Raw genomic sequence first — 24,525 nt, forward strand, 5'->3', positions numbered from 1 at the left:
CCGCGCCCCAGGTCCAAATTGTGAGTTGCACTGGTTCGGGAAGGCTCTTCAAAATTGCGTTCATTTTCTTAGGTGCACAGGCACTAGTAGGTGTGTTTTAAAAGTTGTTCCATATCAAAAAATATTTAATTTACTAAGAAACTGACTAGTGTACGCCAATGAAACTATTAAATGGTCCAGTATAGTTTTTTTTAAAGTAATTTTCAGTGATTTTAAATCCAGTTACTCACAGGTGGAGGACTGGATACCTTATTAAAAATGCTTATTTTTTGTGATAAACCCATTTTCAATAGAACTGCACCAGGTTACCACTCTTAAATAGATCAAGGAATACTTTTTAATGGATAGAAAAAAATAAATGACTACATTCTATTACGCTGCCCGATTGCACTGCATCATGGAAGATTTTACGTTTGTGATTATGCAAATGAGTTTTAGCGGAAACTTGAACTGTAACCTAACCAGCGCAGTGTCAAATGCATTTTGGGTGCAATTTCCCAATTGCTATTTAAAATTGGTTGTTCGAGGGAACCCTTAACCTAGCCAGCCCTTCCTACCTCTACATTTTCTGAAGGTCAGTTACATGTATAACATTTTAGCTTGGCAGATTCAGTAGTTGAAAACTGCCAGGGATATACTACATTAAGGTGTATTGTTAATTTGTATACAGATTGAAGTACTTTATCTCGAAGTATGATCAGTCAAAATCATGTATTACATCGCACAGTTATATTAGATTACTGATGGTGGTTGCTGATGAGCCAAACCGTACTGCTAGTTTATAACAGAATTCCAGCTGTACAATACTGGAGGATCAAATGGATCCTTGGGGATCTTTTAACACTGCCCTCGTCTGAGTTTGGATCACCTGCAGAAAAAATAAATGTAATCCCCAAAAGTGTTTTCTTTTTCCTTTTATTAGAATTCCTTTGGGTCTGCAAGCAGTTACCATGGCAGTAGTAAGAAGGCTTTAATTTTTCTACTGAAATTCTTGACCGATCTGGTGCCATTTGAACCTGCACAGTACTTGAGGGTAAGAAGCTTATTAGTGATCAGGTAGCAGCACTAGCCTGAGGTCTGATATATTAGTATTGATAAATTCTTTGTTCATTTAATCTATATACTCAGTTGAGGGATGATACCAAGAACAAGAAAAGCACTTGCATTTAAAATGAGTCGTTTACAATATTTTTTGCTGCCTAAATTACTAAATGTTATTTAGGGATTAGGCAAAATTGCTGAGTGTCAGTGAATTGCAATGACTGAATCTCTGCTCCAGTAGTGCTCTGCTGTGGTCAGAATGACACTCTGCGCTCTCTCTTCTGCCCAGGTTCATGTCTTGTATCCTCCATATGTGGCATCAAAGTATCGACTTCTGCTTCTGGAATATATCTCTCTGGCTAAAACTCGACTTGCCGATCTCCAGGTTGGTGAGGAAGCCAAGTCCTTTGAACTGTATGGAGCTTAACAGGATTGATGTGCAAATCTTGTTTGGTTTCACAGTAAAAAGGCCCTATTGAATGTTGTTTACGTGGCACCTTTTCCCCTAAAATTACAAAAAGTGAATAATATGAAAACTGCTGGTATACATAATTAACAGCAGTAAAAAAAAAAATCCTTATAACCAATCCAAACCATTTCATTCTGCCTGAACTCTACACATTTCTGTTTCTAGGTGTCAATTGAGGAGATGGGTCTGTATGAGGATCTGTCAACAGCTCATGGCCCCCCTAAGGTTAGTACAGAAATAGACAGATGCTGGTTTCTCACTGGCTTGACCCAAGAGTGTGTCTGCGTGTGTGTCTGCGTTAAAGCTGAGAAACAGTCCAGTTCTGTTGTCCACTCTGTTAGCTAAAGGTTTTGTTTTTAATTCTTATTCCCTGAAAATTGCATGGTACAGAACTGAAACCTAACATTGCACCTGCTGTGAAAGCTGGAAATTTTAGATTAAAAAAATCTAGACTTTAATTGGACAGTTTTTTAAAGACAATATTGATACCTTGCAAATGTTATGCATAGGATCATTCATTCATTCATTCATTCATTCATTCATTCACAGGGGAAAAACCTTGTTACACCAAGTAGATCTGAATGCTTTTGAAGTAATATTTGTGCATCTGAAAGGAAATATTCTGCTTTACAGTTTGATTAATTTTATTTAAATCTCTTTCTGTAGCCCCAGTGTCAAGCCCTGCAGGATGTTGAGAAAGCTATTCTAATATTTCAAAATAGTGGAAAGATCCCGGCCAGCGTAATGGAGGCAAGGTACAGCATGCTTAGTTTCCAAGTATTGAGATCTACCTGGGAAGGTTTGATTTATTTTTGTAGGAATTGATTGTGTTGTACCCTCCTACTGAAAAAGTGTATATAAAAAGAAATTAGAAATCTCCGAACTCATCTCGTCCCATGTCCCCCACCTCCTACTTCCTAGACCTATTCCCACTAAACTGCAGACCACCCAACTTCCCTTCCTGGCCCCCATTGTAAATAGTTCCCTCAGGTGCTCTTCCCTTTTCAAACTCTCATCATCTACCTTCCCCCAAAAACCCCTCTGTCCTTGCAAACTGTGGCCCTATCTCGAACCTCTCTTTCCTTTCCAAAATCTTTGAATAAGCCTATCTTTCCCACAACTCCCTGTTTCTACCCCTACCACAACACAAAAACAGCCCTAACCAATGTCACAAATAACATTCCCTGATTGTGACCATGGTATGTTGTCTCTCCTTTACTTCTCTATAGCCTATGACATGGTTGACCATACCGTCCTCCTCCAATGCTTCTCCTCCCTTGTCCAGCTCAGTGAGACTGCCCTCTCTTGGTTCCACTCTTAGCTATTGTAGTCAGAGCGTCTCCAGGAATGGCCCAGCCCCTGCACTATTACTTCTGGAGTCCCATAAGGATTTGTCCTTAGCCCCCCTCCTTTTCCCCATCTACATGCTGCCCTTGGTGACATCATCTGCAGACATGGGGTCAGCTTCTACATGTACACTGATGCTACCCAGCTCTACCTCTTCACCACCTCTCTGAACCCCTCTAGCCTCTATGCTGTTTGTCTGACAGCATAGAGGCGGTTTTGGATGAGCTGCAATTTCCTCCATTTAAATGTGGGAAAAACCACAGCCATTGTCTTCAGCCTTACCAGAAAATCATGCAGATTGACATGATTGTGTTTAATATCGCTCTCGTGGATGTTGGAACAGCAGAAAATTTGAATTCAGTTTTTAAAAAAATCAATCTGGAAATAAAAAGCTGGTATCAGTTTTTAAAAAAAAATGACCATGAAGCTGTCGGATTGTCGTAAAAACTCAACTGCTTCGCTAATTTCGTTTAGGGACGGCAACCTGCCATCCGTACCCAGTCTGGTCTATATGCGACTCCTGTCCCATATTAACGTGGTTGACTCTTAACTGCCCTCTGAAGTGGCCTTGCAAGCCACTCAGTTGTATCAAGCCTCTATTACAGCAGCAAGGGATAGGCAATAATTTCTGGCCTTGCCAACATCCCAAGAATGAATAATAAAAAATATAGAAACTGCTTTTCAAGACTATTTTTGTTCCTCATTCAGAATTTGGGATATCCAACTTGAAAGCCTTATCTATCAACAAGCAATATTTTATTTCTAATCATTAAAAACAAACTGATTTTACAATAGGCAGATAAACCGCTATTCCAATTTCAAATGAGCAAAAACTATACTTTTTCTTTCTCCTAGCATTTTCCGAAGACCATATTACTTGACACGGTTTTTGCCTGCTCTGCTTACCCCTCGTGCGGTTTGTATTTCTTGTATCTTAATGTTGAACTGTGATGTTATTTAAAATGCATTGTGAGCAATAGTACATAATAATATTGTGAAATTGTCCCAATTGATGTATCTTGGTTTTATAAAATGAAATACCTAATGGTTCAATGTTAATGACAATGACTTGGTGCATTGTCTCTTACAGCTGCCTGTCTCCCTGGATTCACGCATGATCTTTATTGACTCTCTAAAGAAGTAAGTGAGCACTTCAAACCTATAAGTGATGCAAAAATCTAGATTAGAGTATTAAATAGTGGGTATGAACATTGTTACATCAAAACGACAGCACAGAAACAGGCCACTTGGCCCAATTGGTCTGTGCGGGTGTTTATGCTCCACATGAGCCTCCTCCATCCCTACTTTATCTAACACTATCAGGATACCCTTATCAGGAAAGGCTGAACAGGCTGGGGCTCTTCTCTCTAGAAAAGAGAAGACTGAGGGTGACCTGATAGAGATCTTTAAGATAATGACAGGGTTAGAGCTTACCTCATATGCTTTTCTGCCGTCCCCTTAAATGCATCTATGCTATTTGCCTCAACTATTCCTTGTGGTAGCGCGTTCCACATTCTTGCCACTCTTTGGGTAAAGAAGTTTCTCCTGAATTCCCTATTGGATTTATTAGCGACTATTTTATATTTATGATCTCTAGTTTTGGACTCCCCCACAAGTGGAAATATTTTCTTTACATCTACCCTATCATTATGTGAGCTGTGAGGAGGATGCAAAGAGGCTGCAATGTGATTTAGACAAGTTGGGTGAGTGGGCAAGTGCATGGCAGATGCAGTATTACATGGATAAAAGTGAGGTTATTCACTTTGGTTGTAAAAGGGCAGATTATTATCTGAATGGTGATAGATTGGAAAAAGGGAAGGTGCAACGAGACCTGGGTGTCCTTGTACACCAGTCACTGAAAGCGAGCATTCAGGTGCAGCAAGCAGTTAGGAAGGTGAATGGTATGTTGGCCTTCATTGCAAGAGGATTTGAGTACAGGAGCAGGGATGTCTTACTGCAGTTATACAGGGCCTTGGTGAGACCACATCTGGAGTATTGTGTGCAGTTTTGGTCTCCTTATCTGAGGAAGGATGTCCTTGCCATGGGGGGGAGTGCAACGAAGGTTTACCAGACTGATTCCTGGGGTGAGGAGAGATTGGGTCGACTAGGCCTATATTCACTAGAGTTTAGAAGAATGAGAGGTGATCTCATCGAAACATATAAAATTCTAACAGGACTAGACAGACTAGATGCAGGGAGGATGTTCCCAATGGCTGGGGAGTCCAGAACCAGGGGTCACAGTCTCAGGATACGGGGTATGCCATTTAGAACAGAGATGAGAAATTTCTTCACTCAGAGGATGGTGAACCTGTGGAATTCTCTACCACAGAAGGCTGTGGAGGCCAAGTCATTAGATGTATTCAAGAAGGAGATAGGTATATTTCTTAATGCTAAAGGGATCAAGGGATATGGGGGAAAAAGCGGGAACAGGGTACTGAGTTAGACGATCAGCCATGATCATTTTAAATGGCGGAGCAGGCCCGAAGGGCCAAATGGCCTACTCTTGCTTCTATTTTCTATGTTTCTATGTGACTTTTACTCTCATTTCCTATTTCTTTTTTCTTCAGACTTATGTTATCTTCCCCAGGTTACCCCCCCCCCATCTTACTAGTTTAAAGTCCTATTGATAGCCGTATTTATCCTTTCCGCTAGGACACTGGTCTCATTCCGGTTCAGATGGAGCCTGTCCCAGTGTACAGCTCCTTCCTGTCCCTGCAGTCTTTTCAACTGCTGAATAAAATTAGTTTTGGTTTGAGTCAAAAGCACAAAACTGCCCATAATTCAGTATTAAATGACAGCCTTACTCAGGTGCCATCAAATTAGCTGGTGTAGACATTTCAAATTTAGGGAACAGGAAATCTTGGGGCAAAGGCATATTATTTAGCCAGTGTAGAGGAAGCTTTACACTTATCTATGTTGCATCGAGGGCTTAATATTACCTTTACGTACATATGCCTCAGGTGCTTCAAGTGCTTTAGAGTAGGAGAGTCAAAGTGGCCTTGAAGGGAAATTATAGAGAGTGCTCGGGACAAAGATCCTGGAGACATGGAGATGACTAGGGAAATAGAAATGCAGAAAGGACACTACAGCTTGGACCAATTAGAGTCAACTGATTCATTAAGTATACTCAAATGGGTCCTTGAGACCAAATTAAGTTTTACGGGAAACAACTGATTTGGGCCACCTATTATGTTTATTCCAAGTTTGATTTATGGTGGTGCCCCCAAAGAGCCCATTTGAGACAATTTGACGAAAAGTGGTTTAATGAGGACTTGAGAGTTCAGTCTATCATAAAAACATTGCGCGTTTCTGCCTTCATAGTATCTGGTAGAAGAGTATTATGTCAACTGCTGCCAATGTTTATTATTTACAAAGCTATCATTTCTGACCTTGCGATCCAGCAAGCACTATAGTTAACATTGTGTATTATTTAATCAGGTGGCAGTAGGTGTATGACTCAAGTTTTTTCTCATTTTGGCATTTTCTATCATGCCCTGCTGTAGTTAATGGTCTTCACTTTTTTTTTCTCCTCAGAGCAGATAAAATACCAGATAATGTGTACTCAAGCTATGTTCACGCATGTAAAAGAGAGAAACAGCATCTGCTTGAAGGTTAGAATAAAACTGTATCTGTAGAATTTTGTTCTACATTATACTCAGCGCTGAGAGCCGCAACATTCTGTAGGTACTGAGTCAGTGCATGGTGCTATTATGTGACCGGTTAAATTCAGTGGGGTTTAACTAATGTTACCTGTCAACACCAGGTTGAGGTTAAATTCAGTGGGGTTTAACTAACATTACCTCTCAACACCACTATACTAACCTGAAGTCCTACTCATTGAAGATGGAAGCATTTGTTTGACGTACATGATTTTAACAAAAACTCTCCATACTGATGATCCATGTTACTATGTTTCCGAATAGTTCACAGCCCGTTATCACCTTTCCTGTCCCAGTCCCATGTTTTCTTGAAAAAGACTCTTGATTGCGACCTGAAACAATTGGCATTGCACTGTTTCCAAAGCCTGGGATAATAATATCTAGCTCATAATACCCAAACAAACCTCCCCCATTCCCGACTTTAAAAACCCTTATATGCCATTCATCCCTTTGGCATTACTGCCCCCTCACTCTGAACCTGAACTTCTTCGCACCAACATTAAAAGACTTAGCCAGATCTGCTTCCTATCATGCAGTGCCCACAATATACAGCAGCCAATGAGCCACAATGAATGTGGTTAGTGACCTCCCCCACTCAACAGAGCATCATTCGATTCTCCCCTTCACCCCCACCAAGCAGCATTGTCCTACAGTCCGCAGCCATTGCTCAGTCAGATGTCTCAACGCTCTTCGCCCCTTTGGCCACGTGCATACGCACACTCCCCTCTCAATCACAATCCCCTTGCACATCTATTCTCCCCACAAGCACCATTTCCCAATTAGACTCTGCCCCTGTCACCCCCACAAAACAGCTCCCCCTGCACACCACCACTGAGCAGCATTCTAAGCACATCCTCCCCCTTCCACCCCCTCCGCGCCACCCTCACACCAGAAGCTGGGTTTTCAACAATGGGACACCTTGATGAGCACTTATTCAACATTACACCTCCCCCAATGAACAGCATTTCAATGTCAGAGAGGAGGACGAAAAACAGGGAGGGGAATGAGAGAGGGGAGAAAGAAAGAGGTTGGGGGCGGGGTGGGAGAAGGGTAATATTAAAATGACCATCTCTTACTACTTCCCCTTTTGAACTACTGGCTCAACCTTATATCCTCCCTTCCCCTTCTCTTTCTCCCCTCTCCCCCCTTCTCCCTCCACTTCCTCCGCCCCCCCCTCCTTCCTGCCCCTCGCTCGGGCCGCCTCCCTCCTTCCTGCCCCCCTCAGGTGATCTGGAGGGGCTGATCTAGAGGGGTTTATGACTTCAGTAGCAATAATGGATAACTATAAAGTGCAAATTTTACAAATGAAAAGTCTCTTTTGCTAAAGGCATCAAGTATTTATTATGTGCAAATATACTAATGAATGGTTATATGTATAAATGCATTATAAAATCTATTACTGGTATGTTGATGGCATTAGTCACAGTAAAGAAAGGCTCAGTGCCTTAGAATGGTGTACTTTTAGTTTTGTTAGCAATCTAACCTTAAAATATGCATTAAATAACTTGGCACAAAACACAGATCTTTATCAGTTTATTGTTTTGAAATGACAGGTGTTTCAATGCCTGAAGAAATGCACCTGATGGAACCAATTGGGGTGCTGACAGCTGGTCTCGATGAGCTTAGGAAAGTGATTACCAATCCGAGCGATAATGATGGTAGGAATGGCATGTTGGTAGAATGACAGTGGTCGTGAATAATCAAGATCGAGAATCTAAATTAACTCAATGGGGCCAATTTTTCACATCTGTGTGTACCAGTTTTCAAGGCTGATAACATCGGTAATTTTAAGAGGGCGTTGGCCAGGCATTCGATAACAAAATCAATTGAGGGATAAGATAGCAAATTGTATATTCTGTGTTTTGAACTCTGGGATCGACCAGATGGATTAAAATATAGTCTTTTCCGGTCCTATATGTTCCTGGATACATTCTCCATTCTTTCAGTATTGCCCTGAACAATTTTGGACTGTACCTTGATGTGGTGGGAAGGTTTGTGTGTTCACATGACCTTGGGAGCTATGCTGATGGGAGTATAGCTCCTGGTAGGACCACCCAAGCCATACAAGTAGAAAGGTAGGAGCCAGACCTGAGCAGTCCACAGAGCCTCCTGGTGGGGTGTTGCGAGTTAGGCTAATGCCCTGTCCACGTAAAAATGCCTTTCATTACGGAAACAACCCAGAGACAAGACAATTTTATGTTACAGATGTAAGGCAAGATGATAAAAAAAAAAAGAAAAACAAAATTTGCGTTTTATATAGCGCATTTCATGACCTCAGGATGTCCCAAAGCACTTTACAGCCAATGAAGTACTTTTGAAGTGTAGTCACTGTTGTAATGTAAGAAAGGCAGCAGCCAAATTGTGCACAGCAAGGTCCCACAAACAGCAATGTGATAATGACCAGATAATCTATTTTTTTGTATTGATGTTGGTTGAGGGATAAATATTTGACAGGACACTGGGGAGAACTCCCCTGCTCTTCTGTGAAATATCCATATTCCATCTCCCACCTTATTAATTATGCAGGATAGATCATAAGTTACTTAAATTATTTGAAATTGGATTTTCCTTTTTTTTTTCTTTGTGTATCTTCACTTAGGCTGAGAGTACAGTGATCTGTACATTTATTTCTGGTAATATTGTGAATTATTTTCTAGTTGTTTCTGCTCAGATTGCTGTAATCTCTGGCCAACTGAAAACTATGATAGATGATGGTGATGATTGCACTGCAATAGATAAACCAATCCGATTAGACACAGCTGTACCAAAATTGGGTCATCTAGAGTTGGAGGTGAGTGTTCTTTTGGCTCTGATATTGAATTAATGGTTGAAGAGGCTTTCTAAGGTTTATACTGTTATCCAAAGTTAGATAATATCAGTATTTATATACAAAGCATAGATGGGTGTGTGTACACTGTGTGCATGTATGCGTGCGGACAAGGTGTGTTTGCATGTGAGAGAAATATTTTGTTTAATTACATTTTGTGTGGTGATACAGATTAGCGTATAAATTTGTAATTTAGCTGTTTCTTTTGTATAAACTGTTCAAGTGTGATATTGGGACTGTTTTCCTGTACTCTGCTCAGTGCCCTGAACAGCTTCTGTCCATGTTTTGAAGCATGTGATCAGATACAGGGTCAGTCTGATTTTCGTTCTCTGTGACTCATCGCTGTAAAGATAAAAATATTTCAAAAGCAGCTGTCCATCAAGAACTGGAAATGGAGGCAGGGATACACCTTTAACACTTTCCTCATACCTACCTATAACATTTTTGTTTAAAACCCAACCAAATGTAGCTTCATGCTATTAGCAGTTTTTGATTAGTTTCAACAGGTGTTGAAACAGGTCACAAGCTACCCCTTTAAGTACAGACTCTGCCAATTTTCTGTTTCCATTTCTTCTTTCAACACACTTATGCTGCCATCTGACGCGAGATGGCTATGTCTGGCCAAAGGACGGCTATTTCCTTGTACAAAAGGTAGAGAGACACCTGATGACGTTAATCAGGCCCAGAGTGGTCTCCTGGATTAATTTTCGATGCCTGAAGGGGTCGGAGAGGAATTTTCCAGTTTTCTTTCCCCTAATTGACCTGAGTTTATCTTTTTTTGCGCCTCTCAGGAGATTTCATGGTTTCCGGGTGGGGTGGGGAGTGTATGTGTTGTGATGCACAACGCATCACAAATGTGTGGGACAGGCTGGATGGATTAGTTGGTCTTTTATTGTCTGTCAATATTCATATGTTCGTAACTGCTTTGCCTAGGAGCAGTAACCAATGGGTGTTCCATGGGGAACTGTCCTGGGCCCCTTGCTGTACCATACCTCAAAAAGGATACGTTAGAAAGAATTCACAGTTGAGCGACGAGGACAACTGTAGTCCTTAGTGGTTTTAAGTTAGGAAGAAAGACTCAGGTGATTGAATTTATTTTCGCCGGAGAAAAGAAAACTGAAAAGATATGTGATGCAGGTCTTTAAAATAGAGTTCAGCAGACTATTTCGCTTGGACAGTGAGCACAGAATAGTTACAAAGTTCACAAGCCTGGAGGGAGATTCGAAGATTTTATTCCCACAGGATGGTGCATGTGGAACAGGCTCTGAGAATATAGTTAATTCTATGTCAGTTCAAACCTTTAAGAGGGAACTGGATCAGTACCTACTGAGAAAGTGGATTGAACATTATAGGGGTATTAATGGATCTGTTTGATTCACATGTGACTTGGGATGAGAGTAGATGGATCTTGGGTGAGTGGGAAAGGGGAAAGAGCCCACGGTTGAGGTAGTCATGCATAGACTTTGGGATGAGCAGCTTCATGAGCCCAATGGCCTATTCTCATTCTAAGTTTTATTTTCTTCTAGTAAACCATGTTGCATCGTTGCTGAAAATAAAAATTGTATCAGTGTTTCAAAGTATTTCTAATCTTTACCATTCTGGAAATCCATTTGTACAGCAGTAAGTTTGGAAATACTGATTATTTGTACAGTCATTAAACTATATAATTGTTATAATTTGTGCTTCTAACAGATGCCAAGGCAGTTTTGAAAAAGTCATAGATAGTCGATTTCAGGCTGTGCTGTAACTATATGTTTATACTTACAGGTCAGAGACCTTCTGTTGAAGAGTTTTTGTCAGACATTTCTTACAGCTTCAAACTTCAACCCACCACAGAGGTAAGACATTGCTGTTTAATTCACAGCAATCAGCACAGTTATATTAAATGACAGGAAAAATGCCTCCTCTGTTACTCATTAGGAAACAAGTATTGATCTCTGCATCAAACTAAACCTGTTACCATATGCGGTTAAAAAGTAGCAAAAGGCCTAAAACCTGTTCATGGAGTAGTGCGATTTGCCTATGTGAATATCTGCAGTCACTAACTGAAAATAATTATTTCGAAATATAAATATATTCTTGCGTAGAGATTTAAAAAAAAATCCAAGTCTAAGTTAGTTTCAGACAAAATCAGTTTTGTTGTAGCTGTGCCTGATGTACAAATCCTAGTTCCAAACAACATCTTGTTTATTTTAACTTGCTAATACAATCTGATTCCTTTGCATTATATTTGATTTAAAAAAATACATTTTCAAAGTTTAGGAAAGATGTGAAGCCCTTAGAGAGGGTGCAGAAGAGATTTACTAGAATGATTCCAGGGATGAGGAACTTTAATTACGTGGATAGACTGGAGAAGCGGGGCTTGATCTCTTTGGAACAGAGAAGGTTGAGAGGAGATTTGATAGAGGTATTCAAAATCATGAAGGGTCTAGATAGAGAGAAACTGTTCCCATTGTCGGAAGGGTCAAGAACCAGAGGACAGAGATTTAAGTGATTGGCAAAAGAACCAAAGGTGACATGAGAAAAAACTTTTTTACACGAGTGGTTAAGATCTGGAATGTGCTGCCAGAAGGGGTGGTGGAGGCAGATTCAATCATGGCTTTCAAAAGAGAACTGGTTAAGTACTTGAAAGGAAAAAAATTTGCAGTTGTTACTCAAAAACAATCTCTTCAGTTTATTCTTTGAGGTGAATTAAACTGTTTTCTTCTGGCCAGTGTAATGCTAACCTCTTTGTTTGAATATTGTTGCCCTATTCATTCATTAAAATAAATCAAATAAACTCATTTTATTATCTGTTGACTGTCCTTCCTTTTACACCTTTCAATTTTCTGATATTCTCTGCTATTATTTTTCAGTTCTTTTCAATGGCTTACATTTTCTGTAGTTTGATTTTCTGGTCCTGTTGGTACCACTGCAACTTATAGTTCTTCTCTTGTTTCCTTTTTATGTGGGGTATCTCTCTACTATTTATGCTTAACACTTCAGTCTCTCCCATGATTTTTGATCTCTGCCTAATCTCTCTTACTGATGCATCTAACCTCATTTGATGTTATTTCTCTTGCTTTCTTCTCTCCCCGCCCTCCCCCCGCCCAAGTCCTTGATAGCACTCTTGTCACTGAGTCAGATGTTGTAGATTCAAGTCCACCTCAAGACTTGAGCGCATAAACTGGGCTGAATTGGCTAAGGGAGTGCTACATTGTTGGGGATGCTGTGCTTGGATGGATGTAAAACTGAGGCTCCAGCTGCCTATTCCTGTGGCTCAGGTGAACATTACAATTCCCATGGCAGGAAGTTCTTCTGGTATTCTGACTAACCTTTATCCCTCAACCAACGCCACCAAAAACAGATTAACTGATAATCCATCTCATTGCTCTTTGTAGAATCTTGCTGCATGCAATTTGACTGCCAAATTAGTCGAAGTAGTAAGTTACTCCACCTCAAAGTAATCCTTTGCATGTGAATGGCTTTAGGGTGCTTTGCAGAGATGTAAAAAGATGCTATATCAACGCAAGACTCTCTTTCTCTCCTTCTCCCCACATATTAGGTAGTGTAATAACAGGATGACATTGGACACAGTTGTGAAAAGGACCGATGTCTCTCAAATTTGACTCCAATATTTGCTGAGGGTACAGAAAGACCTGGAGAAATTGGACTGCCTTTAATTATTCCTGGTTATCTATTGTTCTCTTGTGTAATGCATATTGCAGTAGTTTTTGATTCTGAACCACAAGTACTCTTTTACATTATAGGTTTAAAAATAAACTACAAATGTAGAAAATGTGAAATAAAAGCACAAAATTCTGGAAATACATAACTGATACATCAGCATCTAAAAAGGGAAAAGATGGGTTAACATTTTGGGTACAGAATCTTCAGAAGGTTGACCCATAGGGTTCTATCCAAAACAATCTAGCCGTTGTCTTTTCAGATGCTGACCTTTTTATTTCTGCCTCTTGTACATATTAGTTACATATGTATTTTTCTTTGTACAGACAAGGTGAATGGGCCTCTATGTTTGTGAAAATGTTGTGTGGTCACAGAAGACTTTTACATGCAGTTCTCACCAGAGTCCTGCATTTGACCAGTCACCAGGTAAGTGAACAGCACATTGTAAGCACCAAAAGAGTTCTGAACTGTTAATAAAGGAGGTTAAAATGGGTTTGTTTTCCTTCTGGAGGTGGCAATGGGACATTCTGTTTCCTAATGTAAAAGCTAATTCACAAAGTGCAGATCTTCAGGCAGTTAGGAATCCCACAATAAAGAATAATAACAGAATATTATTTTTAAGATTAACAGTTCATTATTTCTACCAGACAAAATGGAAGAGCTTGCAGTCTGACCTATTTTAGAGATGTTATTATGTCCCTTGTAGCAGTCTAAAATAACCCGTTGATCCCTGAAGCTTGTTCAGACTTCAAAACTTACTTTATTAATAATTGGCATAAAAATCCAAATTATCTTCTCAAATTCTATTTTTGAATCTATACAGGAGATGTTTTGCATAATTAAAATCCATTAATTTTGTTATTTTTTTAAGGGTTCTTCTCTTGGTGATGTGCACATTTTAGGACTGGCTGCTTTCACAGTTCACCTACACATCTTGCAGATATTCCTTTCGCTGGTGAACCCCAGCGTGCATTTACCACAATCAGCCAGCGAAGAAAGAGTTTCTTTTGCTGAGTACCTAAACCAGTTCCTCACCTGTACGACTGGAGAATCTTCAACATTCTGTATGAGGTAAAGATTGAGCAAGCGAAGACTCTGTGTTGTGCAGAGACAGGTCTGGTTTAAAGGGTTAGGCACAAAGATCAATGAAGCAGAAATGTAGCAGCAATGAAATTTGGCAAGAGAGAAAGTAATAAATATAAATACTCAGTGGGAATATACTGAAGATATCAGCAGGAGAAATATTGATGAGCAAGCCACTAACAGTCAGTCCAGTGTTTCCATGAGGTAAAGTAAGCAAACAAATGTTGGTCTACATAGCAAAATGTACAATCTATAAATCAAAAGAGATAATTTTAAAAATTGTACACGTCATCAGAGAAAACATACCTGGTATACGATCTATTTTTGTTATCTTACTTCAAAAGGGACATGATGTTATTAGAAAATGTTTAGCAGCGGCTACAAGATTAGTACCAAAACTTAGAGGACTGAGCTATGAAGAACAATTGTGTATCTTGGCATTTTGCTCTTGAAAAGACTAAAGGGAAACTGATGGAAATTTTTTCACTTTGTAACATTTTTGTTTGCTCTGTTTATACGTGCTTACCTGCCACTCGAGGCACTGAGTCTTTTTCACCAATGCTTTTGTGCAGTGTTGGGTAAGCACTAATATACAGCCCTCACAGCATGCTGTCCTGTTATACATCGCGTGTAAGGCATAAAAGAATTGTCCACGGGGAGGCCAATACATCTGAATTATAATGTCGGACATCAGTTTTAGATTCTCACATTCTAAAATCCACAGCAACAACCGCTTGCATTTATATAGCGCCTTTAACATAGTAAAACATCCCAAGGCACTTCACAGGAGTATTATCAAACAGAATTTGACACCAAGCCTCATGAGATATTAGGTGACCAAAAGCTTGGTTGAAGAGGTAGATTTTAAGGAGCCTCTTAAAGGAAGAGGAAGAGGGAGAGGTTGAGAAAGAAAGAAGGGGATTCTTAGGGAGGGAATTCCAGAGCTTAGGGCCTAGACAGCTGAAGACACGGCCGCCAATGGTGGAGCGATTCAAAATCGGGGCTGCGCAAGAGGCCAGAATTGGAGGAACGCAGAAATCTCGGAGGGTTGTAGGGCTGTAGGAGGTTACAGAGATAGGGAGAGGATTTGAAAACAAAGATGAGAATTTTAAACTCGAGGCGTTGCTAGACTGGGAGCCAATATAGGGTCAGCAAGCTCAGAGGTGATGGGTGAATGGGACTTGGTGCGAGTTTGGATATGGGCAGCAGAGTTTTGGATGAGCTCAAGTTTACGGAGGGTGCAAGATGGGAGGCCGGCCAGGACAGCATTCTAAAATCAAGCGTGGGAAGATTAATGTTGCATGATCCAGATTTGGGCAAACTTTTTAACTTTTCTCCTCTGTTCTCCATGCCCCTCCCCTCAACTATTTAGGTAGTTATTTTAATATTCATCTTTCAGGTAATTAGTTTGCAGATATTACAGAAAGGTGAACATTATTGCTAGCTTGAAACAGAATCTATCTTTAAGGAAAAGTTTGTTTTTCTCCACTGTAGCTACCTTCTTTTCCTTTTTTAAAACAAAAACACCCCATGTTTGCAACTACTGCCAATACTGGTGTATTGGTCACACTGATGTATAAGTCAACGCTTGATTTTAACCCTAGCTGAAAAATATTAATGGCACTGGTACATAAATCGCCCCCTTCCCCCTGGTTTGAAAGTCATAAAAAGCTGAATGAAAGTGCAGCATTTGCTCTAGATTTTTTGGTACCTGCCCTTACCTTACCACTCTGCACAATCTGTGAGTATATATTTGTCTGAAAAATATTTGGGTACATGTCCCTTTATAATCTGTAAATGAAACTCCTTTTTTCTGGCAGGTTTTGTACAGCAGCAGTTGCTTATGCAGTCTGCTTATCATCATCATCATCACTTGATATTGTAAAACAGTCTGTTCCTTCTGGGTTCGTGCAAAAGGTGAAGTATTTTTTGAGCAAATATATATATGTAGTACTTTAACCTACTTTACAAGGCAATAACTGCCTTCCTCTAGTTTGGAAACCTGATACAGAATCAATTTTAATTGACTCCTTTAAAACTATATACAACCATGAAAAGATCAAATTGCTGTGTTGTCTCAGCCAGACTGCTAACACCTGTTGCCATGGCTACTTCTAGCAATATAAAAAAATCTTGATGTAACATCTCTAAAATGAACGCATCTATTCACAGCAGAGTTGCATATTTTTGTCTTTTAGCTACTGTATATAATTCCACGACTGATTCCAGCGTCTCGACAAGAACAGGGAGAACTAGTGGAATCTACATGGAATAATCTTGTTGGTCTTCATTTAAATTGGACCACTGCAGCGCTTTCAGTATTTAAACACCATACATTCAAGGAGCTTGTGAGGGTGAAAGACTTCCAGGTAACCGACTATGTCGCTCTCTTCAGCTTGAGTTTGATTGGAGATATTGGATTGACTGCCTTGATCTGCAGTTAAACCCACATTGCTCTGTAGATTAAATTGTGATATTTTAAACTGAATATATAAAGGGGTTAAAATTCGTTTTGAGCGGTAACGCAAAGCGGCTGATAATAAATCGGCAGTCTGTTTTGTACTCCGTCCGATTTACTTCAATCAAAAAGAAAATCGGACGGGCTCCCAATTCGCTATCGCACATTTAGTCCAAGACGAATTCATACCCCATGGTGTCGTGTGATGGGTGCAATATTATTACCACCTGTTTCTGACTGTTCAGCAAAGTGAAGTCTTGAGAAAACTCAACTAACAGCGTTAGAGGAAGAAAGTTTGTTAAAGTTCGGTCAACTTCAGAAAGTATTAAAAGGACAGAGTAACCTGGCTGAAGCTTTGTTATAGAAAGTACTTTTCATGTGTTTCTGGATTTATAAGCTGCTGATTAAATTAATGTTCATTGCTCTATACTTGATGCCGAAGCTCCAGAAATGTATCGAGAAGTTTAAAATGTAGCCTGTGCAGATACATATTTTACAGTATATCAAAATGTTAGGTGTATATATTATTGAGTTTAAAAGGAAAAGTCCTACCCAACTCTTTGCACTCTTTACCTTTCCTTTTCTAGCTAACATTCCATGATTGGTTGATGTCGGAACTGGCTGTCCAACCATACAAAGATATACTATCTGATGTAGACAGGTAAATATCCTCTTGACTCTAAAGTAAATGTGGACGACGTTTTTCACCTCAGTATGTTGAATACCAAATACCTGAACCAGTACCAGTTGTAGAAGGTAAATGAAAAACAACAGTGTGATTGGTTCATTTCATTTTGAAAACATTCAAAGGATGTAGTGGTATGTCTCCATCTAAAATGAATAGGTAACTGTGTTTTATATTAAGAAATATTATGTGGTTTCATGGATTCCTCTTCTGTAAAAAAAAAATACCCATTGTTATAGGCTTACTCGTTATTATGATGATGCCGCCAAGTTGAATTGTACGGTGATCACTCGATTTCAAATGTTCCCCAGATTTCAAACGATACCCACTTCCAGATTGCAAATCATTTCTGGTGATCTATTAAATATTAAAGTGATCATTCACCTCTAAGATATGGTAGGTGTAAGAATTACATTGACACATTGGACGATGATAATTGTTGTGTTTGACTTGTCCTTTGATTGTTACCAGTCAAGTACAGTGGATTTATTTGAATGAGGTTGAAATTATTAACTGTTTTATGCTTCAATTACAGGCAAGATTATCAGCACTGGGCCTGTTACCAACTTTATCTGCCATCTCCCCTTGCTGCAGGAGGATGTGGTGGGGATTTAGAGACTGCCTGTAGGATTATTATTAACACATTAATGGATTTCAATAAAAGGTAAATTTCCAACATTTTGTTGAAGTGATTGCACTATATTCACAATATGGTGTTGATAAATGCAGTCACAATCTTTCCCCTTTCACTTTCTCCCCTACCCTCATTCCCCCCAAAAAAACTTGACCACAGGCCAACCCTCGTTGTCAAGTGTCACTTTTCCCTGAGATGCAAGGTTTACTATCTCAGAACCTGATAAAACTGACACTTGTGACCAGAAGATTATGGTAGCTAGAGCTCAAACTCCTAGCCACAATTGTATGAAGCATGATTTATTTTGATTATATTCTTCTTACTATTAGCTCCCCACTTATTATGTGGGTGAGACCACTGCCCTCTTGTTTCTGGACCTAGGTTAAAATTCAGTCCAGGTTAGATGAGTTATAAATCCTTTTTCTTGCATGGCTTAAATGAGTGTAGTGGCATTTAAATTCCAATTAATTTCTGTATAGTTATTTGACCACAGTAGAAAACTGGCCCTTAAATTTCTGTGCAACCTGCATCAAACAGGTCAAATCACTGAGATCGGAAGTAAATAGTGTGACCCCTGAAAAGGGCTATGGGGTGTAGTCGATGAGCTTTATTGATTTTTTTTTTAGACCTATTGACAAGGTGTTGTCAGTGGAGCAGTAGTAAGATCTGATATGTCTCACATTTGATCCAAGAGAACTTTTATACGACATACAAAATGACAGACAGAAAAAGACCAGCTGGTCCATCAAGTCTGTCCCATTCAGCCGTTTTGCAACCGGGTAACATGACCCCCAATACTTCCCGCTCACCAGCCTCCCGGGAGAGGCAAAAAAACAAATTTTTAAAATTCCTAAGCCAATTTAGTGAAAAAAGTGTTCTGAGAAATTCCTCTGACCTCTGAAGGTGATGAAAAAAAAAACAAGTTTCTAAGAAGTAACTGATCGTGAGGTACGTTCCCCAACATCCCATCTACCTTTTGTATGCAGCGATTTCAGCAATTATGTAGTTACTGGTTGCAGGTGCTTTTGTGGGCTTGAAAACAGGATGTGTTCTCATTGCTGATTTTGGTTTTATGGTTATTTCCAGAGCTAAAGTGCAGTACTGTAAACAGTCTGACTGTTCAGAACCTCCTTCATTCAGTAGATCGTGCTTTGAGAACATTATTTGTCGACTACAGGTAACCAACCTCACTTACAAAGAAAGTATGACATGTTCATGTGGAAATTCCCACAAAAGAAACCCTGATGATTAATTTAAATTCAGTTCTAATGCTGCACAGCTCTGAAATATTTTAATCGCCTTGGATTATAACTAAATTATAAAATGTTGCGTTACATGTGCTCTTTGTTTCTGAAATACATTTTTGTTGTGTAATTAATTTGCTTTTTAGGTATGTGGACTGGGACTTTCACCCAGTGCCCAGACCTTCTTTAAATAATGAGATGAAAATTACACATTAACTTGTCACAACACTGATCAAAGCCAAGGATTGAATATGTTGGACTTGGAATTAATGTATTCAGACCTCCTCACTCATAATATGCATTCTATTTTTAACAGCTTATCAACTATCCACAATTTACCGTATCTCATAATTCAGTTTGCAATATTTCATTAAAAAGATTAGGCAGTAATTTGAATTTATGTCCTTATAAATTGGATTTCTAGTCCTTTGGAAGAGTTGTTTCTATTAATACGTTAAATTTGTTTAAATTGATTACAGGATTACAGGCATAGAATATAATTGATTACAGGCATAGAATATAAGAGCAGGGAGGTTATGCTGGAATTGTGTAAAACACTGATTAGGCCACAGCTTGAGTACTGTGTACAGTTCTGGTCATTACATTACAGGAAGGATGTAATTGCGCTAGAGAGGGTACAGAGGAGATTTACGAGGATGTTGCCAGGACTGGAGAATTTTAGCTATGAGGAAAGATTGGATAGGCTGGGCTCTTTGGAACGGAGGAGGCTGAGGGGTAATTTAATTGAGGTGTACAAAATTATGAGGGGCCTAGATAGAGTGGATAGGAAGGACCTATTTCCCTTAGCAGAGTGTTCAATAATCAGGGGGAATAGATTTAAAGTGATTGGTAGAAGGATTAGAGGGGAGGTGAGGAAAATTTTTTTCACCGAGGGTGGTAGGGGTCTGGAATTCACTGCCTGAAAGGATGGTAGAGGCAGAAACCCTCAACTCAATTAAAAAGTACCTGGACGTGCACCTGAAGTGCCGTGACCTACAAGGCTATGGACCAAGTGCTGGAAAGTGGGGTTAGGCTGGGTGGCTCATTTTCAGCCTACACAGACACAATGGGCCGAATGGCCGCCTTCTGTGTCGTAAATTTTCTATGATTCTATGATTCTAGGAGATGGTGTTTGATCTGGAAAGAGTATGGACAAAAGCACTAGGTAAAAGTCCATCACATGAAAGTGGCCATTTTCTCCTGGATGTCTTTCAAGACAGACTGGCAAGGTTGGAAATGCCAATCTTGAGCAAGCAATTAGAGCAACAGATTGAATTGCATGCATTTGTCAGGTAAGAGCAAGGAAGAAAATTCTAACAAAAAGCAATTGGAGAATAAACACAACATTAATACTACAGAATCTTTCAATGAAATACAAGAGTTGTATGGCAATGTTTTTCAAGGTTGTAAGAAAATAAAATGAAAAATTACTGACTATACTTTCGCATGGTCCAGCTGAGGTGTGGTTTTATTATTCAGTATTAAAAACAAAATCTGAAGTTTCCAGAGTAGGAAGAGTGAAAAAAGTGTGACATTTAACTATCCAGGGTATTCCCAACTAAACCAAACGTTTGTACTTTTTTAAAAAACCTTTTTTTAAGTGATGTTTTTATTTGCTTTGAAAACTTAATATGTGGTTCTCTTCTGACAAACTATAAAAAGTTACTAAACAAAGCTTCTTCACCTGAGTGAGTCTCACAAACATTGCAATAAGGTGATCACAAACTTACTCTTGTGCTATGATTGCTGTTAACTCAGGTCTCACTCCCTCTAGTCCAGACCTGCTAACTGTTCAGTAACTTAGACAGACTTTGACAAATAATTTTATGTTTCTTTTTAAATTTGTTTAGTCTTCTATATCTTGTTTAAAAATTAAAATAGAAAGAGTGCATTTCAATGCTGTGACCTGTCTCTGGGTTCATAAGTTCTAAACTGCTTGAGAGTCACTTTCTTGGCTAACAACACATCCTACAACCTTGAATATGTGGGAATACCTACATATGGGAGGTTTTTGATGTTTTGCTTTTAATTTAAAAGTTGTTTTTGTCCCTTTTTAATTATTTTCCTCTCGTTCTCCTGAAGGTGCTCACTCATTGCTGGATGTTGTGCTACAGGTGTTCTCTAGTACCCCAAATGGCGATTTTTCACACGAGCCTAGACAGGGAGTGTCAACAGTTGTTCAACTGTGGAAGCATAACAGTAGAACCAGATCCTGTCCTCACCTGACACATGCACTTTGCAGCAAAGGGCACTCGATAGCAGCTAGCAGTGGGAATCCTGCTTCATTTTGTCCACCAGAACCCAGAGGCACTGAGATCAACAATAGCACCTGCACTCCTGCCCCAGCTGAGATAAGCTAACATTACAAACACTGGGATCGCACTTGGGACCATTATGTCTGGGCAGCAAAATTTACCAGCTGTGACATTGAGAAAACAGCATTTTTTAATATATTGTATAATAATCTTCATGTAATGGATTGTGTAATGGTTAAGCTGTTGATTTCAATAGTGTATTTCATATAAATGTTTGCCTCCTCTGTTTTTGGCACGGTCAGAATTCTAGTGGCACTTCCTCCTAGTGTGCTGTTCAGAACTCGCAAGGACAGACTAAAGACAACTTTGGAATGTGAGAAATTCTTTCACTTTACAAATACAGAACTGGTAAGTCTGGTGTTGGGAATTCCATTGTAATGAGGTAAATCTCAGATTATGCTAACTAACAAATATGCACATGCTTAGACCTAAGAGATTATTTAGCTAATGAAATACAGTTGATGGCAATCAGTGGAAACATGTTTAAAACAAATCTTTCATTGACTGGAGACATTTTTTAGGTGCCAGTCAGTTCTTAGTGTGTTTCAATTTGTGTGGATGGGACTATTTCATTTCTGTCAGAGGATCCCAATGAATGGGCTTCAGTTGTGGTTATTGAAGCTTCCAGTTTTTGGGGTAGAAATTGGTCATTGTTGCACCTGTTTTCCAGATGAAAAACAGGGGCAAAAATGACCAATTTGGCAGGGCGCTCTGCACTGTGCCTCAAAGATGCTTGAAAAACATCCAACGCCATAATGATCTCTGTCGATTTTCAGGCGTTCAGGGCGGCCGCCTAAAACAGGTATTCGGCCCCTTTCATATGCTAATAAGGGGACTAATGCCTGCTTTAGGTCCTCTGAAGAATTGGGCTGCCAATTGTGGATACAGCCTGGCAAGCAGCTGCCATCAAAAATATTTTTGAAGGGTTGATGAGGAGCAGGAGTAATAATTGGACCAGGACGTGCAGAAGTAATTCAGCACTCATTTTAAAGTCATACACTCTCCTTATTTTTATATAATAATTTAATTTTAGATTGTTTATGGTTAAATAGCAAAACGTACACTACTTTGGGAAGCAGAGTAGAGTTGGTTGGAGCATAGGAGTTTCTCTGCATTGCAGGCTGAAGAGCTGGGAGACACAAAACTGTGGTGCTCCAGTGACGCCACTGACTGGAGAGTGTAATTACAGTGTGACGAGTTGACGTAGGCAGTTTCCATTATAAATGTGGACATAGGAATTTATAATTGAAAAAGTTGACAGGAAGTGCGTGGAAATGTCATTTTTACTATTTTTAAAAAATTCGTTCATGGGATGTGGGCGTCGCTGGCGAGGTCGGCATTTATTGCCTATCCCTAATTGCCCTTGAGAAGGTGGTGGTGAGCCGCCGCCTTGAACCGCTGCAGTCCGTGTGGTGAAAGTTCTCCCACAGTGCTGTTAGAAAGGGAGTTCCAGGACTTTGACCCAGCGACGATGAAGGAACGACGATATATTTCCAAGTCGGGATGGTGTGTGACTTGGAGGGGAACGTGCAGCTGGTGGTGTTCCCATGTACCTGCTGCCCTTGTCCTTCTAGGTGGTAGAGGTCGCGGGTTTGGGAGGTGCTGTCGAAGAAGCCTTGGTGAGTTGCTGCAGTGCATCCTGTGGATGGTGCACACTGCAGCCACTTTGCGCCGGTGGTGAAGGGAGTGACTGTTTAGCGTGGTGGATGGGGTGCCAATCAAGCGAGCTGCTTTGTCCTGGATGGCGTCGAGCTTCTTGAGTGTTGTTGGAGCTGCACTCATCCAAGCAAGTGGAGAGTATTCCATCACACTCCTGACTTGTGCCTTGTAGATGGTGGAAAGGCTTTGGGGAGTCAAGAGGTGAGTCATTCGCTGCAGAATACACAGCCTCTGACCTGCTCTTGTAGCCACGGTATTTATATAGCTGGTCCAGTTAAGTTTCTGGTCAATGATGACCCCCCAGGATGTTTGATGGTGGGGGATTCGGCGATGGTAATGCTGTTGAATGTCAAGGGGAGGTGGTTAGACTCTCTCTTGTTGGAGATGGTCATTGCCTGGCACTTGTCTGGCACGAATGTTACTTGCCACTTATGAGCCCAAACCTGGATGTTGTCCAGGTCTTGCTGCATGCGGGCTCAGACTGCTTCATTATTTGAGGGGTTGTGAATGGAACTGAACACTGTGCAATCATCAGCAAACATCCCCATTTCTGACCTTATGATCGAGGGAAGGTCATTGATGAAGCAGCTGAAGATGGTTGGGCCTAGGACACTGCCCTGAGGAACTCCTGCAGCAATGCCCTGGGGCTGAGATGATTGGCCTCCAACAACCACTACCATCTTCCTTTGTGTTAGGTATGACTCCAGCCACTGGAGAGTTTTCCCCTTGATTCCCATTGACTTCAATTTTACTAGGGCTCCTTGGTGCCACACTCGGTCAAATGCTGCCTTGTGTCAAGGGTAGTCACTCTCAACTCACCTCTGGAATTCAGCTCTTTTGTCCATGTTAATAGATAAATCGTGAGCCAGCTGGTAGCATGTTTTCCTGGCATTGAGAGAGGTTAGGTGGCTCCAGATTGAAGCTGTGGCTCCCTCATTACACTGATTGAAGTTGCTTTGGGATGCACTTGGCTCCTATCAATGACGTCCTTGTCCAGGAGGGGTGACATCACCAAAGCAACTGGAAACAGAACTGACAACTGACATGAGGTGTTAAGTAATTTGTTTTGCTTAAGTTTTAAGGAACATTTTTTCTATTTTTTAAATGTACATTTGAACAAAAAGTACTACCCCTCAGACTTTTCTTGCCCTTTAAATAAATTGGTTAGTTCTAGCAGTTGTTACATTCATTCTATCTAAATTGAATGAATAGATAATGCCCATTATATATACAGGTAGAGTAGGACAGAGTGACATTTAACTGAAGATATGCAACTTAAAAAAAAAAAATTGCATTTTATTTATGGAAATAATTTGTATAGTACCTTTTAAGGTGGACCATTAATCTGCTAAAATCTGCATTGTGTTTTTTTGAGAGTTTGTTGGTTTCAGGTCATGGGAATAATAAATATGGTCATACTAACTACATTTGTTTTTTT

General features: G+C 40.0%; 1 protein-coding gene across 1 annotated transcript in view; it reads left to right on the forward strand.

Moving 5' to 3' along the window:
• Positions 1–24,525, forward strand: part of LOC137333715 (Fanconi anemia group A protein-like) — a 79,383-nt gene that overhangs the window by 39,292 nt on the left and 15,566 nt on the right. Inside the window, exons 15-33 of the mRNA XM_067998023.1 lie at positions 923–1,033; positions 1,331–1,426; positions 1,676–1,735; positions 2,177–2,265; positions 3,713–3,773; positions 3,948–3,997; positions 6,392–6,468; positions 8,070–8,174; positions 9,174–9,307; positions 11,111–11,181; positions 13,336–13,435; positions 13,881–14,080; positions 15,913–16,009; positions 16,291–16,461; positions 17,138–17,211; positions 17,771–17,899; positions 18,956–19,046; positions 20,236–20,405; positions 21,671–21,776. Of these exons, the coding sequence (XP_067854124.1) occupies positions 923–1,033; positions 1,331–1,426; positions 1,676–1,735; positions 2,177–2,265; positions 3,713–3,773; positions 3,948–3,997; positions 6,392–6,468; positions 8,070–8,174; positions 9,174–9,307; positions 11,111–11,181; positions 13,336–13,435; positions 13,881–14,080; positions 15,913–16,009; positions 16,291–16,461; positions 17,138–17,211; positions 17,771–17,899; positions 18,956–19,046; positions 20,236–20,405; positions 21,671–21,776 (1,992 nt within the window). The remainder of the gene's footprint in view (positions 1–922; positions 1,034–1,330; positions 1,427–1,675; positions 1,736–2,176; positions 2,266–3,712; positions 3,774–3,947; positions 3,998–6,391; positions 6,469–8,069; positions 8,175–9,173; positions 9,308–11,110; positions 11,182–13,335; positions 13,436–13,880; positions 14,081–15,912; positions 16,010–16,290; positions 16,462–17,137; positions 17,212–17,770; positions 17,900–18,955; positions 19,047–20,235; positions 20,406–21,670; positions 21,777–24,525) is intronic.

The sequence above is a fragment of the Heptranchias perlo genome, chromosome 16, assembly GCF_035084215.1.
Source record: "Heptranchias perlo isolate sHepPer1 chromosome 16, sHepPer1.hap1, whole genome shotgun sequence".
NCBI lineage: Eukaryota > Metazoa > Chordata > Chondrichthyes > Hexanchiformes > Hexanchidae > Heptranchias > Heptranchias perlo.